Source organism: Carassius auratus, unplaced genomic scaffold (genome assembly GCF_003368295.1).
Source record: "Carassius auratus strain Wakin unplaced genomic scaffold, ASM336829v1 scaf_tig00004288, whole genome shotgun sequence".
NCBI lineage: Eukaryota > Metazoa > Chordata > Actinopteri > Cypriniformes > Cyprinidae > Carassius > Carassius auratus.
Genome location: NW_020523589.1, coordinates 102649 through 118982, shown reverse-complemented (window position 1 = coordinate 118982; position 16334 = coordinate 102649). Strand labels below are relative to the sequence as shown.

General features: G+C 38.0%; 1 protein-coding gene across 2 annotated transcripts in view; it reads right to left on the bottom strand.

Annotated features, from left to right (window-relative positions):
• Positions 1-16334, bottom strand: part of LOC113070457 (protein kinase C beta type-like) — a 111883-nt gene that overhangs the window by 25242 nt on the left and 70307 nt on the right. For both annotated transcript variants that reach the window (XM_026243742.1, XM_026243740.1), the window contains exons 10-15: positions 12539-12712; positions 10289-10380; positions 3004-3066; positions 1965-2103; positions 1298-1378; positions 676-783 (exon numbers count right to left, since the gene is read on the bottom strand). In XM_026243742.1, the coding sequence (XP_026099527.1) occupies positions 676-783; positions 1298-1378; positions 1965-2103; positions 3004-3066; positions 10289-10380; positions 12539-12712 (657 nt within the window). The remainder of the gene's footprint in view (positions 1-675; positions 784-1297; positions 1379-1964; positions 2104-3003; positions 3067-10288; positions 10381-12538; positions 12713-16334) is intronic.

Sequence of the window (16334 nt, the reverse complement as noted above, 5' to 3'; positions counted from 1 at the left end):
AATGTTATAACAATTTAAAATAAATATTTTCTATGTTGAAATAGTTGAAAATATAATTGGTTCCTGGTATGGCAAAGCTGAATTTTCCGTCTTCAGTGTCACATGATCTTTCAGAAATCACTATAATATGTTGATTTGCTGTTCAAGAGTTTTTTTTACTCTCAAAACACAGTCTTATATAAGCATTTTTAATCTTAAAAAGATACTTTAAAGTCTTTAAAGTGTTCATAGATTTTTTTATTTTGTTTTTTAGCCTACATTTGGCCAAAATCTAGAAAAGATGATGCTGTCTTGGATGTGACTAAGCGCGGGGGGTTAAGATAAGCTACCAGATTTTTTTTGTTTTCTTTTTGAGTAAAAAAACCGTTGTACTTTATTATTATTATTAGCCTATTATAACCAAAGAAAATTGTAAAAAAAAAAAAAAAAAAAAAAAAAAACATTATTAACTGGTATTTCTTCTTCTCAAACAGTTTTGAAACTGTAATAATGCAGAGGAACACAGGAACAGAAATGCTGAAAAATCGATTCTCCAAAAAAAAGTGATTTCAAGCCCTGAACATTATTGAATGATAATCATCATCATCATCATAACCAAATTGTGTTTGACATGTGCTTGCAGTGTGAGACAGGATGGACATTGTTTGAGGAATGTGATGTATACTGGTTGCTCACCCCTTTGCAGATAGCCACAGCTTCCTTGGACATGGATTTAGGATAGGACACATGGTGCTCCATGATGGACTGAAACAGCTCATCCTCATCCTCACCATCAAATGGGGGCTTTGGAAAGAGATAAAGAGAGAAGAGGCTGAGAACATGAGAGGACGATGCTGTTTGGTCGACAACATTAACATGGATTATATCTCATTTGCTTGCAATTTTCCTATTTGTATCCCTTTAACAGGACATTTGAAAGTCATCAACATGAAACTTTCTTTTGTTTAAGTCTTGTTTGTTTAGCGGAGACTAGAAACGAGAATTACAACTTCCTTTTGTCATGATAGCTCAGCAGTAGCAGTCCCCACTGGAAACAATTCAGACTTTTTTTTTTTCTCCAGCGTTCAATGCTTGAGTTGTTTCAGAATGATTCATAAATAATTGACTGAGCCCGATAGGCATGAAATACTTGCCGTTCGTCTCGGGAGATTTGCAGAACGTAATTAATAAAAACTGACCTTGAGATAGCAAGAGGTGATTTACTGCAAGCAGCAGAGAGGAAATGAAACGGAGCGAATGAGAGAAGGCACAAACCCCTGACTTGGGCCTTCTTGATCTGGGTTATAATAATTCTTACCTGCCCAGCCAGCATCTCATAGAGCAGAACTCCAAAAGCCCACCAGTCCACTGACTTCCCATAAGGCTGGTAAGCGATGATCTGAAACAGACACACTCATGGGTGAGACTCCAAGGAAAACTGTAAATATTAATATCAATCCCAACGTGCACTCTGTCAAAAGTTCCAGAAATGTTAGTGTTTTCAAAATGAGTTACAAGGTGTTTTATGTACTGTACAGACACAATACGAAACAAGCAGTTTGAAGACTTGATGAACTCAAATTCCTTCACTCTTACAGTATGTTGTGTCTTGGATTAGGAGTGTGTTGTTGATATGAATCCATCTTGGAGCAGGACCATCTGGTGTTCGGAGAGATGAGCGTGAGGTATCTAATTAATGTAACTCTCTACTGCATGACACTGCCTCTGGGTAACAAACCCATTTTCTCCATTACTAGCTCATGATGTATATGAGCTAGCAATACAATGGTTAATACTGAATGGATGACTTTTAATAAAACAATATTTATGTTATGTAAGGTTAGATGAACTTAAATCAGTCTATGTGGATATGTGTGAGACCGTGTGCAGGGACAGTAGTGAAAGTCCTGGTAGATGTGCAAACGTCCACTAATCTCCGGTCTCATCCAACACTTGAGCACTCAGAACCCTTTTGGAGCACTCACCTCAGGGGCGATGTAGTCAGGGGTCCCACAGAAGGTCTTGGTGGTGATTCCTTCAACCATGTTCTCCTTGCACATGCCAAAGTCAGCAATTTTGATATGACCCTCCACGTCCAACATGACGTTATCCAACTTTAGATCTCTGATGTACAAAGATTTGAGAGGAGTCGGTGGAGAACACGAACAAGCAAGGACAAGGAACAACTGTGAGAAGAGAGGCTTTCATGGCCAATGATGTGCGAGTATGTATTAAAAAAGAAAAATAAATGAATAAAAATGTTTTCAATCTGAAAAGCTATTTAATCATCTTTCTCAAGTTGTGAAACTAGTCCAGCAATGCAGACCAAATAGCCAAAAAGAAAAGTGTTTAAATCATTGAAATATTCACTTGCTCTTTTTATTTCGCCAGCAGAATCATCCCAAGAACACCTCATTATACTGGCAAACCCTAGCAGCTTCATAAAGAGAAGCACAAATGAGCTTGATGAAGGAGAAAAAAGTGCTATGTAAAGAATGAGTGCTCTCTGTTTGTATGGTGGAAAAATGTGGTGGAGGATTACAGGCCACCATCCAGGTGCTCACTCGCTACACTGGTACAATTGAAAAAATAAAAAATGTTATTATGTAATGCAAGGAAACACAAGACAATACAATACACTTTACTTTTTTTTAAAGTTGCATGTCATGTTTAATTAATCACAGCACAAGATGTCTAATGTTTTTTGTGCACTAAAAAATTCTGGAAAGACTTATTGTATTGTCAATGTTTTTGTCAACTGGCTGAATGATCGTCTCTCAGTTAAACAACAGTACAATAAATTGAACGGACAGTACTTCCATCCCTCAAGGCCTTTTTTTTTTTTTTTTTAGATTGCATCAAACTGAATACAGCATCGACTAAGTTCAATTGCTCTGTGTAAGCAAGTGTGTTTTGGGCTGTGTTGCTCTGGAAGCAAATTGTCTAATATCACAGCACCTCTATCATGAAGACTCTTCTCACTTGTGTGATTGAAATGTTAGTTGCTGTCTGTGCTTCACTCACCTGTATATAATACCTTTCAAATGCAGGAAGAACAAGCCTATGGCAATTTCTGCAGCATAGAACCTAAACACACACACACACACATTCGAATCAATATGAACATCTGAGCACAGGAAATGAATCCATTTAGTTGGTTTTCTTGGACAATCTTCATGGCCAGAAGTCTGGGCCAGGTGGTCATTACCAAAAAATAAACTGTCTTATCAGCGTGTCGACTGTCCAGTCAGTCCTGACTGTCCACTGATTGTTGCAGACATCTGTCTAACAAATAATATAACAGTCTGATAGAGGTGTGTTTTCGGCTGAGAGCCTGGAAACTGGAGCAAAGAGAGATAAAGCAAACCAGATATCTGTTATTAATACAAGCATGCAGTAATCTTTTATTTATCAGGTGGCGTGTTTGTCTGTTCTATATTTTAGAGTAACATTTGAAGAGAATTAGCATTCGTGTTGAGTGACTAATGCAGCTGGGGGTGGAGCAGGAAACCGAGTCAGATTATATCAAAAGAGAACTTCTGTTTCCAGGCCACAGCGGCTACCAGCCTCTGGATATCACCATTCAGAGAGAGAGAACGATTGAGGTGATTTCACTCAACATTTGCAACACTTTCACATAAATTCAGCACAAACCATTCACTAACAACCTGCAATCAGGCACTAAAGACACTGGAACAGTGCTGTATATCAGTTAGTATATCAATTACTTCACTGTCATTCTTTTCAAACATGCTTCCTTTCTTTGGGGGTCTCTTAAATGCCACCTAAAGATATCAGTTATCAATTTATTAGTTAAAAAAAATGTTACATTTAAGATTTTAATCATGCATTATATAAAGAGGTCAAAATGGCAATTGATGTATTAAATGTACTTTTTTGTTACACTAAACATTTTAAATAAACAGCTGTACGTATATTTGCTAATTTGAAAAGCGGTTATTTTTATATTATGATCAGGGCCGTAACTGGGGTTTGCGAGGCCCCGGTGAAGGCTGTACCAGTGGGCCATGTTTGAAACGGTGTAATTTGTATGTTCGTTCTGTTTATTTATTTGTGCTGTTTGCACAATGTTTACGTTTTTTCAAGTTTGTAGGTGTCCAGGTACAGAAACCGAATAATACAATGTAATATAGCACTGCATAGTCTTCGCTTTAAAAATGTTATATACAATCAAACCAAAATGTATCCAGACATTTCTCACAGTTTATTTGCTATAGTTTAGAAAATGATATTAAAATATGACAAGAACTCAGAGTTAAACTGTCAGAACAAACTAATCTTGATAATGTCAGATAACTTTGATAAAAAAGGTTTGTAATGGATTACAATCAACCAAAACATCAGACAAATGTTAGTCTGACAATATTTTCACAACTATCAATACTTTGTTGACCAATTACCAAACAATGCTTAATTTGGTTCAGTCTGTGTTGTGTAAAGGTTGCATTTGCAATTCAGGAAAAAAAACACGTAAGCAAAACATGGTGAGGTCAAAGTGTCTGAATAATTTTTTGTCCCAATAGTTTTTTTGTTATTTCACTATTAGAACACTGTATGAAGTGTTCTAATAGTTATAATGTCCTGCAGCTTAAATTTTTTTTCAAAAATTATATCTGCTGTCTGAATAATTGTTGGTTTGACTGTGGATTAATTCTTGTTAAAACTACAAAGTAATTCAGTCAAGAGCAGTGAGTGATTAACATTACAGCAGCTAGTAGCTAAATTAGGCATGGTCACTTTAAGAGACACTGAATGCATCAAATATCCCACCAAACACTGGACGTCGAATAAACGTGCAGATCATGTCTATATTAGGTCCGTCAGTCCATGACCATTTCTGAACAACTATTCGATGTCCAAACTAGGTCCACTATTTGGACATCCAACTATGACCTAACTTGGACGTCATCTTGACGTTCAACATTTGACCTTTGAACTGGCTAATTTTTGGACGTCATTTGGACATCTATAACAGGTGCTGGAAATTTACATGATTAATATGTGATTTTTTTTTATAGGGCCTATCAACATGATTACATGAAGAGTTAAGATGCAAAAGCCTCTTAGGGCCCTATCTTGCACCCAGCGCAATTGACTTTGTACACCGACGCATGTGTCATTCCTATTTTGCACCCGCGCAAAGCGCGCTTTTCCCTCCACAGAAGCACGTCGCTAAACTAGTGAATGAACTTGCGCTCCCTGGGCGGTTCAGCGCAAAAAAGGAGGCGTGTTCTGGCGCAAACGATCCCTGGTGCTATTTTGCTGTTCCATTAAACAATTGCGCCACTGACCAGAAAAAACCTAGTCTAAAGTCAGTGGCGCGTTGTTCATTATGCTATTTTAAGGGCGCATGCTTGACCATAATGTATAGCGTGCACAACGCGCATACACTTTCCTCATGTAATCTACACAGATGCAACAGTTATTTTTGCAATTCATAAATTGTTACACTAAAAAATATTAACACGTGAGATGACGGAAATCATTGTGGTGTGCCACCAAGATGTGAAAAAATAGGCATAAATCTAGCTTACAAATTATTCAGGCTAATTGTAGTAATTAAGGATCAGACCTGTTGGCCAAATAGTGGCAAGACATATGTGTATATAAGGACATCTGACAAATTGTGGCTATTTCCTCCCACGCCTGTTTAACCGACGCTATTTTGGGTGGGTTTCTCCCATCCCCATACAACACAACTTCTCTGTCTTTCACTGCTCTTACAAGAACATCAGTCTCCTCGGCTGTGAACCGCTCCTGGCGTGCGCCTGGTAAATACGCCATAATAATAACAATCCATAATGGAACTTGCGCACCTGCTTTTAAAGGGAATGTTGGATGAAGTTCTGATTGGTTTATTTCACGTAACGCCCAAACCACACCTATGAATAATGAAACTACTTCAGACCAACCCACTTTAGATTTGCGCCGGGCGCAAGAGCCATTTATCCCGCCGGGAAAATAGCAACAGCGCCGAGACCCGCCCACAAAGTTACTTGCGCTTCGCGCTTTGACACTTGCGTTTCAGATCGTTAAAATAGGGCCCTTAGTGTCATCTGAAATTTTCTTCTAGAATGATCATTTTTATCAAGCTTGTATATTTAAGTTCAATAATAAGTGAAAGTACTCTACTATACAGGCTTTATAAGAATTTATAAAATTATAGTTCAGAAAATAGTTTCATGGTAGCATGTATTAGGCCTATCCTCCTTATTTCTAATTTAAAAAGAACCAACAGCAGCTAAAGGACAGGCAAGGACAACTATCTATCAAGGGCTTTGGATTTCAACCAAAGAGACAAAAACAGTCAACATCACTCTGATTGGTCGAGGCAGCACATCATCATAACCCAAGCAGTAAATGCCACTCTGATTGGACGAGGCAGCACATCATCATAACCCAAGTAGTAAATGCCACTCTGATTGGACGAGACAAAACTATGCATTTCGATGAATTTCGCGCGAGTGTTCAATCATTACAAAATGGCAGCACAGCTTTTCAGCCTGCATCACTGGTGAATTTATTTTTTAGTAAAGAAGAAAATGGTGATACTGAATTGTGATTTTTTCTGTTGTTATATCTGTAGTGTTGTATGTAGTCCCATGTTTCCAGAGTGTGCAGGACATGTTTTCTTGGCCAGTTCATTTTCCTGTAGCTTTATTTGACAAACAGCTAGTTAAATAACTGGAGATGCATACGAAGGTGTAATGCATTTCCTGTTGAAACTAGAAGTTGAGGCAAAACTACAGGAAAATTCACTGGCACAGAAAACATGTCCTCCACCCTCTGGAAACATGGGACCACGGTTATAGAAGTTATAAAAACGACGTCCAAAATAAGTTTAAATTTGATGTTGAAAAGACATCCACAAACGACCACATTTGGACTATAAATAGCCCTTACATGGAGGTCCCACAGACGTCAACATTAGACATTCGAAAGACATTGAAAAAAGACGTCGCATGGCGTTACAAAACAACCCCTTCAATGGACCGAATATGCACGTTAAAAAATTACATGAAAAAGATGTCACTCCGACGTCACATTGCGAAGTGGGATAATACACATCTGATTTTTTTCTCAACTGTTTACTTTCACCTAAGACATAACGATAGTTTTTTTTAACATACTTTCCAAGATGGGTATTTTGACATATTTTGTATGTATTTGTCAGTACAAGAGCAAAAAGAGCTTTCATGACGACACACAGTAGTGGTCTGTCAGCTGACCTGATTGTCTTTTTAGGCTTGCCTCAGCCAGACGGTTGAGATCACCGGTGGCCCCCCTCAGCCGTGGGCCGCTATAATTATCACCACCTTTCACCCTACTAGCGACAATTACTATAATTGTTTCATTCAACTTCACTTTAAATATTTTAAATGCACAGTTGTAAACGTCTATTTATTTGTCAGTTTTAAGTGGTTACTTTTATAATAATTACAGTTTTTTGTTTTTTACATAAAACGATGTTTACACCATTTTGAAATAAACAGTTGTTAATACTGTTCATATCTTTATTTGTCAGTTTTAAAAGTTAATAGTTTAATTTTAATTACTGTATGTTACATTCAACAACTTTTTAAAACATTAAATAGTTTTAAATTAAAAATAACTTAATTTACATTTTTATTTCTTGAATTAAAACATTGATAATTGATTTCTTTCTTAAATTTTTAAGCAGTATTCACAATACTCCATACATTTCTATGTAAATCAGGTTCATTCACAAAACTCAGCAATTGTCTGCCACATTTAACACTGTGTTATTACCATCTGTGCTAATAGTCACTAAATGGCTTCTCGTTTAAGACGAGACGTTTGTGTACATTTTGTACATAACAAATTATGGCTATACATATACTGAGAAAACAAGGGAGGAGGTGCAAAGTAACAAGAAAATAATAATTGTCTTTTAGAATCAATACGACTGAATCTCATTATATCATAATAAAAGCAAATCCTGAAGCACTGTGTTCCATAACCATTGTGGACTTTTGCATCTGGAAACCTGGATCTATTCCATCACCAACAGCTACAAAGTGCTGCAACTGTTCCACATCCTCCTCCCTGGCACTGGGCGCTCATAATCAACCTGACCTTTGAACTGCACTGAGCTCCATACCCAACACAATGACAACACTGCACTCCTCCACAGAGACAGGCTAATTCTTTATGATAAAGGGCAGACAGCAAGCTGAAAGCAGAGCAAATAGACATGAAGCTTGTTAGATGTGGAAACAGAGTGTGGTTTTGAGAGGAGATTACCGCAAAGGTCAGCTCAGTCATCTACTGCCAAAGAGCCGCCCATACAGAGATCACCCTCAAACGCCTGTCTGTTTGCTGATAGTTCTTTCTTTCTTTCTTCAAATTAGTTACAGGGTGGCTCACAGGAATTTCAGCTTGGATGTGATCACTTTACTGAACTCAGGCATCAGACTATGTCAGACAGTCACTTGTAACGTGCTTTGTGAATGCAAAATGAAGTCTGAGTTCACTTTATTAGTAAGAGAACAAGTCTTATTTTAAATGCAAAAAATATATAAAAAATACAATAATAATAATTATATGAATTCTATATATCCTCTTATTCATCTGCCTCAACTCAATACCTCATCAAACAACAGGGAGGAGAGATGAATAGATGAATAAGGTGCTACAGGGAAGACTTATTCTTGTAGGCCAAAGACACCGAAACATACCTGTCAAGTTTTGGATTTGAAAATAAGGGAAATTTTCCAGCGCCCATTGCGAGCAGTCCCACCACCCGAACAAAGCTCCAGTATCCCTTACATTTTAAGACAGGTGTTATAGCCCAAATTAAAACACAAAAGGGTATATATGAAGAGCATTTATTTAAAGGCTTATTTGCATATTTTCTGTTAATTTAACATTGATGTCTTTACATTTACATTTTATTTTAATTCCACACATTCTTTTCATTTCATATTGCTTTTCTTTAACAGTTTTTCTTTTCATTTCACATAACTTTTCTTTTACTCTTTTAGTGAGTTGTTGTACCAATTTGTTGCAGACTTTGCATTCTTTAAAAAAAGTAAATTCGCTGTCCCATTTATCACGGTATTTACACATGGGTTTTGTTTTTTTGGCAGGTGTGCCTTCACTCTCTATTGTAGCATCCATCATCCGTCTCTGTTTTTTCTTTTGTTGTTGTTGTTTTTCCCACGTTATAACTCATGTCATCTGACCTCACACACCCCTCGCGACAGGCTGCTACAGGTGGGAGTTATCGCGAGACTAGTGACAGAGCTCAGATTGGGAATGTTTTTATTATTATTATTTTATTAATAACGCAGGTAAAAAAATTAATAAATAAAAATACGGGAGATTTACGGGAAAATACTAATACGGGAGGACGGCGGGAAAGAAGGGTAAAATACGTGACTTTCCCGGCCAAAACGGGATACTTGACAGGTATGCACAGAAATGAGTTAGCATTTTAGCACTTCCAGGTGCATTGTCCCAAAAGTCAACAGGTTTTTAAAATCTATTTATGTTTAAATGCTTGAAGTACAGTCTGTGGTCTGTGGCTAGGTTGCAAAAAACTTTATTAACATAACATTTAATTTTCAAGAAGTGCTTGGTTGGCCTACAGAAATATGACATCACTGCAGCACTCTATAGAGCTGCAGAAATACTGCAAAAAAAAAAAAAAAAAGAAAGTTAGAGATGGGCGAAACAGGTTGACCTGGCCTTCGTACACCTAATTATGAATTATGCTGAGTAGACAGCTCATATCTCCAACAGGAGGGCACTGAGGAAGAGGAAGAGAAAAAGCATCAGCAGCAGCAACAGTGGGTCAAACTACTTTGAGGTCACTTTGAAGTGACAACACAGCACAGCGGGAAACTCTTTCTGCCCTACGAAATGTCCCTCCTTTCCACCCATCATCCAATTGGTTAATAACAAGGAGAGCACCTGTTCATTCTACAGAGTGTGTTGGTTGGATAAATTCAACCACATTCACATTACACGAACTGACACGCATTGGTGAGCTCATCATGAACCAATCAATGTGCTCATCGATGAACTAATCGGTGAGCTCATGGTGAAATAATCAGCTAACTGATTGAAAGCTTGTCTGTGAGTTCAACTCTGAACAAGTTCTTTAAAGTCAACACTTAACGTTGGGGAACGCATCAACTTGCTGGTGCATCATCGTTGGTCGGTACCATTAGCCATTTATCTGATTTTGTATTAATGAATCTGAAAATGCCACATCTTTGCAGTGTGGCCCCTATGCAGAGACAAAGATGAGAGCTGTACTCACACAGCATGGGGTTCCTTAAACTTGCCGACCTGCTGGATATGATACATGAGATCCCCACCACTGATGTATTCCATGACAAAGTACAGGCGGTCCTGTAGATACACAGAGACAGGAGGGTAAGAGTCAAACACAGGAGAGGTGAGAAAATATGACAAAGAGTAAGACGGTTGAAGTCGCTTGCACTTTGTGTGTGCACTTTGGATGGGTTAAAGCAGAGCACGAATTCTGGGTATGGGTCACCATACTTGGCTGAATGTCACATCACTTTTTTCACTTTCAGCAACTGCTGAGCATTCTATTTGTGGTTGACTAAAAATCTGATCTGTCATAAATCACCCAGGAACTGGATTTCACTTAATGTTTTTTATTCACTAAAATATGACATATAGAAGTCATTGATTTGGGCATGTTGTATCTTTTGGGTTCATTAAAAAAAGAGTCAACTCAAAGGAGTCATTCATTTGGGAGTTTGACAGAACATGTCTGTTTCAGTGAAAATACAAATTCAGGAAACAGACTACAACAGACAAGTTGTATATTTTTTACCCGCTGCAAGAATATTTACTTTTAGTGACACAACTCTATATTACATTTTTAACATCCACACACACACACATGTGCACATCCACACACTAATACACAAAACAAATCCCAGGGCCAAAATCCGAAGATCAAAACACGCTGGACGTCTTCATATCTGCAAGTTTCAGCCACATTTTCCCTGGGCTCCATTTTATTGCCTTTCTTCCGGTAATGATGAGGCTTATTTTGCATCAGTTGCGGGTAGTGTAATTTCCTGCAGTAGTGGTGGTGGTGATGTGTGTGTGTGTGTGTGTGTGTGTGTGATGGTCAGGGGTATTAGAGTCAGGGAGGATTAAGAGACTGAAAGTGATGAAGAGTGTGAGGGGGAGACGGACTGCTATGCAGCAGTGCTTAAAGGAGGTCCCATCACTGTCAGGCAGGAAAGAGTCTTTACCTCACTCCACTACACACCAACTACCTAAAGCCCTACGACTTCAACACATCAGCATACACACACACACACACACATATGACTAACTCCCCATTATAGGCTTGAGGATAATCTACATGACTGCAGCTGTTTGGCTGTCAAATACCTCATGTGACTGATCCCCCTCCATAAAGAAATCCCCTCCCAACACCCCACTCGAATATCTTGGAGCTAACCAGGCTTTATTTGCATTTAACGAATGCATGAGCGAAGGAGGAGATGATTTAGTGACGTAGCTTCGTTTGAGATCCAATGCATTTCCAGAAAAATCAGGCATAAGAGCTTCGGCTGTGTGACGTCACAACCTTTTCCTCCCCCGGAGTCTCCTCGGTTTCTGACTCGGTCCTCTCTATCCTTTAACTCTCACTTCCTCTCTCGATTTCTCCATCTCTCGCTATCTTGCTGTCGGTGACAGGGGCTCATGCGGTGCTCAGTAGGATGTTGAGAGATGGCGATGCTGCCTGTCACAGATCTGCTGTGGCCACCTATGAGTGTGTGGCGCGCTGCCCCCCGTGAGCATGTCACATTCCCATGACCACACACACACACACACACACACACACACAAATCAATGTTGTCAATGTACGAATGACTGCAGTCTCTAAGCTGCTTGTGGGGGATGGGGAGGGATGAATTCAAGTGTGTGTCTGTGTGTGAGTTTGTATGTGTGTTTGGTCATGTGCTACAGTTAAAAGAACACAAAGTGACATGAGCCCAGGCTTAAGCTTATGTCAGAGGATATACATTGAGAAGAGAGGAGCAAAAAGAGATGAGTTGAGAAGAAAAAGTGAGGTGACAAGATGCGTTGAATGAAGAACAGGAGAAGAGACGAGATGAGATTAAATGAGATGAGACAAGATGAGGATGAAGAAAGGAGAGGAGATAATATGAGATATGAGAAGAAGATAAAAGCAGATTAGAGGAGAACAGAAGAGGAGAGAAGGGAGAAAAGAAAAGACGACGAGGAGAGGAGAGCAAAAGAGATGACATGAGAAAAAAAGAGGCGAGATTCGTCTACATGAAACATGGAGTGAAGATCAAAATAAACAACATGAAATGAGAAGAGAGCGGCAAAGGCAAAGAGCAGAGAAATTAAGAGGAGGGAATGAGGTAAGAAGAGCAATAGAGATGACATGAGATGAAAGAAGGCGAGATGAATCTATGACATGAAATGAGACGACAGCAGAAGAGACAAGACGAGACGAGGTGAGAAGAGATGAGACAAGAAGCTGCAGTACCATGGTCTGAAAGCAGGAGTGCAGCTGAGTGAGGAAGGGTGGTTTTCCTGCCAAGGCCAACACTCGCTTCTCCACCATAGTGCATTCTACATCATCATCCTGGATCACCACGTCCTTCTTCAGGATCTTTATGGCAAACAGATCATCACCTCCCTTTCTCTCGGCCAGCATCACCTAAAAAAAAAACAGATTGAGAGAGAGAGAGAGAGAGAAAGAGAGCGTGAATGTTTCAGGGATGTTCACAGTTATGTAACAAAACACACAATTGAAGCATTTGAGTGAACTAGCAGGAGGAGATGAGCAAAGCAACACTGTAACACATCACATGAGCTTCATTTATTAGCAGAAGATAGACTGGCCTTTGACTGTGGATTAAGACAGTAGCGTTTACACTCATTCTTCGCATGTTTAGGGCATGTTAGGCCAGAGAAGATAGCTGCAGTTGAGGCACAGATGATATAAAAGACAAAGAGAAATGATGGACAGAAGAGATGAAGCTCTCGCACACACGTGAAGACAATAAGGCGCAGATCTGAGAGTGGCACAACGGCATGGTGAAGCAAATCTCGAGTGACGGGAGGGCAGATTTTAATTATGCTCATTTTTAGTATTGAGCCTGAAGGCGCATGTACTACAGAGAAAAGACAACCAGAGAGAGAGGGATAAAAATGGAAGAAAAAGAGAGAGAGAAAGTTCAAAGAGTAGAGTAAAAAGACTGCACTGAGTCAAAGAGCAATAGAACTGGAGGAAGATTAAATAAATAAGTGAAAGATTAATATCATAAACATAAAAAAGTATAACTATATATATATATATATATATATATAATTATAACACAATTTATTTAACATACATTTTTATGACAATTAAAAGAAAAATAAATAAATAAATAAATTCAAACATAACTATAATCACAGGTATAATTCCACTTAACACAGAACAGTCAAGCCATTCAAAAACATTTCCAGTAATATTGAAACATCTGTTAAAACATCTGTTACCATACAAACATAGATGACCTAGATGAATGAAATTAAACGCTGATTTCAATCAATACCATTTAAAGGAAAACAAATACAACACTTTAAGCTTTGAGTTTTGCACGGTAGTGTTCGACTTACTACAGTATATTACATCCATATGCAAATGAAGTTTTTTTTTTTTCAGTAGCATGACAGTAGTGCAACCATTTTCAAAACTGTGTCTCTTTTCCAATAACAAGCTACTTTTTTCAATTAATGGCAGCGTAGCACGACAAGGGAGTAAACAAACACGCTCTTCTAAAATATCCTCTCTCTCTCTCTCTCTCTCATATATAAATATATCTAGTGCCAGAAAATCTGATTCTTTGCAGTGAATTTGTTCATGTAAATAAACCAATTAAAAAAAATTATTAACCAATTTGAGCTCCCATGTGGCGTTTTAGGATGTTTTTATATATACTGTACATCAATTTGATGTTTTTCAGGTTGTGGAAAGAGTAGCTTTACTGTAGCATAACTATTTACATATGTGTATCTTGTAGTTTTGGTAGCTACAGATTCAAATGAGCTCCTCAACACTTATGCGTGTGTGTGTGATGAATTTAAACCCAATCCAATATGCCTGAAACAGCCACAGTACTTCTTGTCACCAAACCAATAGCGCTTCATCAGTGTGTGAAGCATTTCTCAAATACCCTCCCTCATTCTGCGGCAAGGTCACAGAGAAAAACCTGACGGAGGAAAACTAATGCTTGAAGAAACTTTATGGACATTCTGGCTCTGCCATTTAGCTTTCTCTTGAAAATAAATGCACATATTGAAATGAGCAGAGTTATTTCAGTGTAAAGACAGCCCCAGATGGACATCTTGTGACTGGCAATGGGAAAAGAGAAGCGATTCACTTCAACATTACAGAGGACACCATCTGCTACTTTACACCCTAACACACACACACACACACACACACACACACACACACACTACTCTGGCAGAATAGCAAGCAGGTCATATCCATTCCAACGCATTCATTACCGTTGCATACCTGTTTAGAAAAACTCACATCGAACCAAAGATACACGACTGCACACAGTGCTCCAAAGTCTCAAGGACATTGTCAGTAAGTGCAGCCACACAAAAGTATCTGCTGGGCCCTGGATGAGAACTGCTCTAGGACCAGCATATTCAAGGACAGATACTGATCAATGATCATGTCTCAAACTGAGGTCTGCTTCGAACTCATAATCCCAACTGGACTGAAAGTGCACATCTGTCAGCTTCTGAAGCTCCCTCTGCTGAAGGCTCATCATCATGGAATCTACAGTCTTTTTGACAAAACACCATTTTTTTTAATCACTGAGAGCAATATCAACACTGCCAATCTCCCATTTACTATTCTAAAATATATATTTTCATAGGATCTTGGTCTTTTTTCCAATAAAAGTACCTCAACATCGCTAAAAACAAGAAAAAATACCTGAGAAGCAAAACTAGGTAAGATATTAAGACGATAAAGGGATAGTTTTGGGTGAGCTATCCCTTTAAGTTAAAATTTCCTTAGTAAATTGTAAAATCTTCTTTTTTTAAAGTGAAAATATAACAGAAGTAACAACAACAAGTAATGACATTTTGATTAAACATTACAACCACACAAATTATTTTAAATGATGAAGCATGAATGGATGAAGCATTCACAATAAATTCTATAGCATGTATTTAGAAAACAGTTTTTTTAATGCTTTCTTTTAACCTCACTTACTTTTTTTTATCTCTAAAAAAACTCTGCCAATCGTAAGGCTTCTCTTTTAAAGTTTTCATGTTCATTTTCAAACAGTTAAAATTGAACAATTACTTATGATTCAGTGAGGGAGTCAGAAATGACGATTCACTGACTGATGGAGTCTGATTCAAACTGATAACTGACAGGCAAGTTTAAGGCGAATTCTTTAATATTTTTGACTGCTTCATTAGAAAGAACTGCGTCTTTTTTCGTTTTTTTCTTAAATCAGACATCACAGCTTGTGTTATGCTTACTGTTGCCTACACCGGAATGAGGCAAGAAATCAAGGTCTTAATATCATATGAAGAGTTAATAAATCCATTTTGATTAATTTGAGAAAAAAAAATTGTTTCCTTTACCAGAAGGCAAGAAGAGATAAACACTATTTTCTGTTTCAAACTCTCACATAGACGGTTTAGGCTATAAAAACATGCAAAATTTAAATCCTGGTTTTGATTTTCAAAGATTTATAATAAAATTGTATTATTATTTTTCCCAAAATGCAATTACAGCAATAAAATAAAATGTAATCATGAACAAGAACATGAGCAACAATATCACATTAAACCACAGAAATTACAAAATGATATTTCTCTTACATTCAGCTTCCAGAAGAGCATTCATCTTTGCCATGTTACATTCATTTAGTTGACAAGTGCTATGTGCTGTATTAATAAAAACATAAATGGCATTAATAAAAACACTAACACTGACAAGCCATGCAATATCAGTGATCTACGGCTCTGTGTATTAAATTAATCTGAATAATTTCCATCTGAAAGCACGTGATGGAGATTTACCGGTACTATTAATCAAAGAACCGGCTTTGCTGACTATATGGGCATGACAATCACATGTAATTTTTCGTGCAGCCCTTGTTAGTTGATCACAAAGTACAAAGTAGTCGAGAAAAACTAGGATGCAGGGTGTATTCAGAGTGCCACCATTACTGTCTAGAGTGCATGGAATGGTGCGCTGTGATTGGTTGAGAGGATATATCGCATTCTGCAAAAAAGGGAGACTGGCGTTTGTCGTG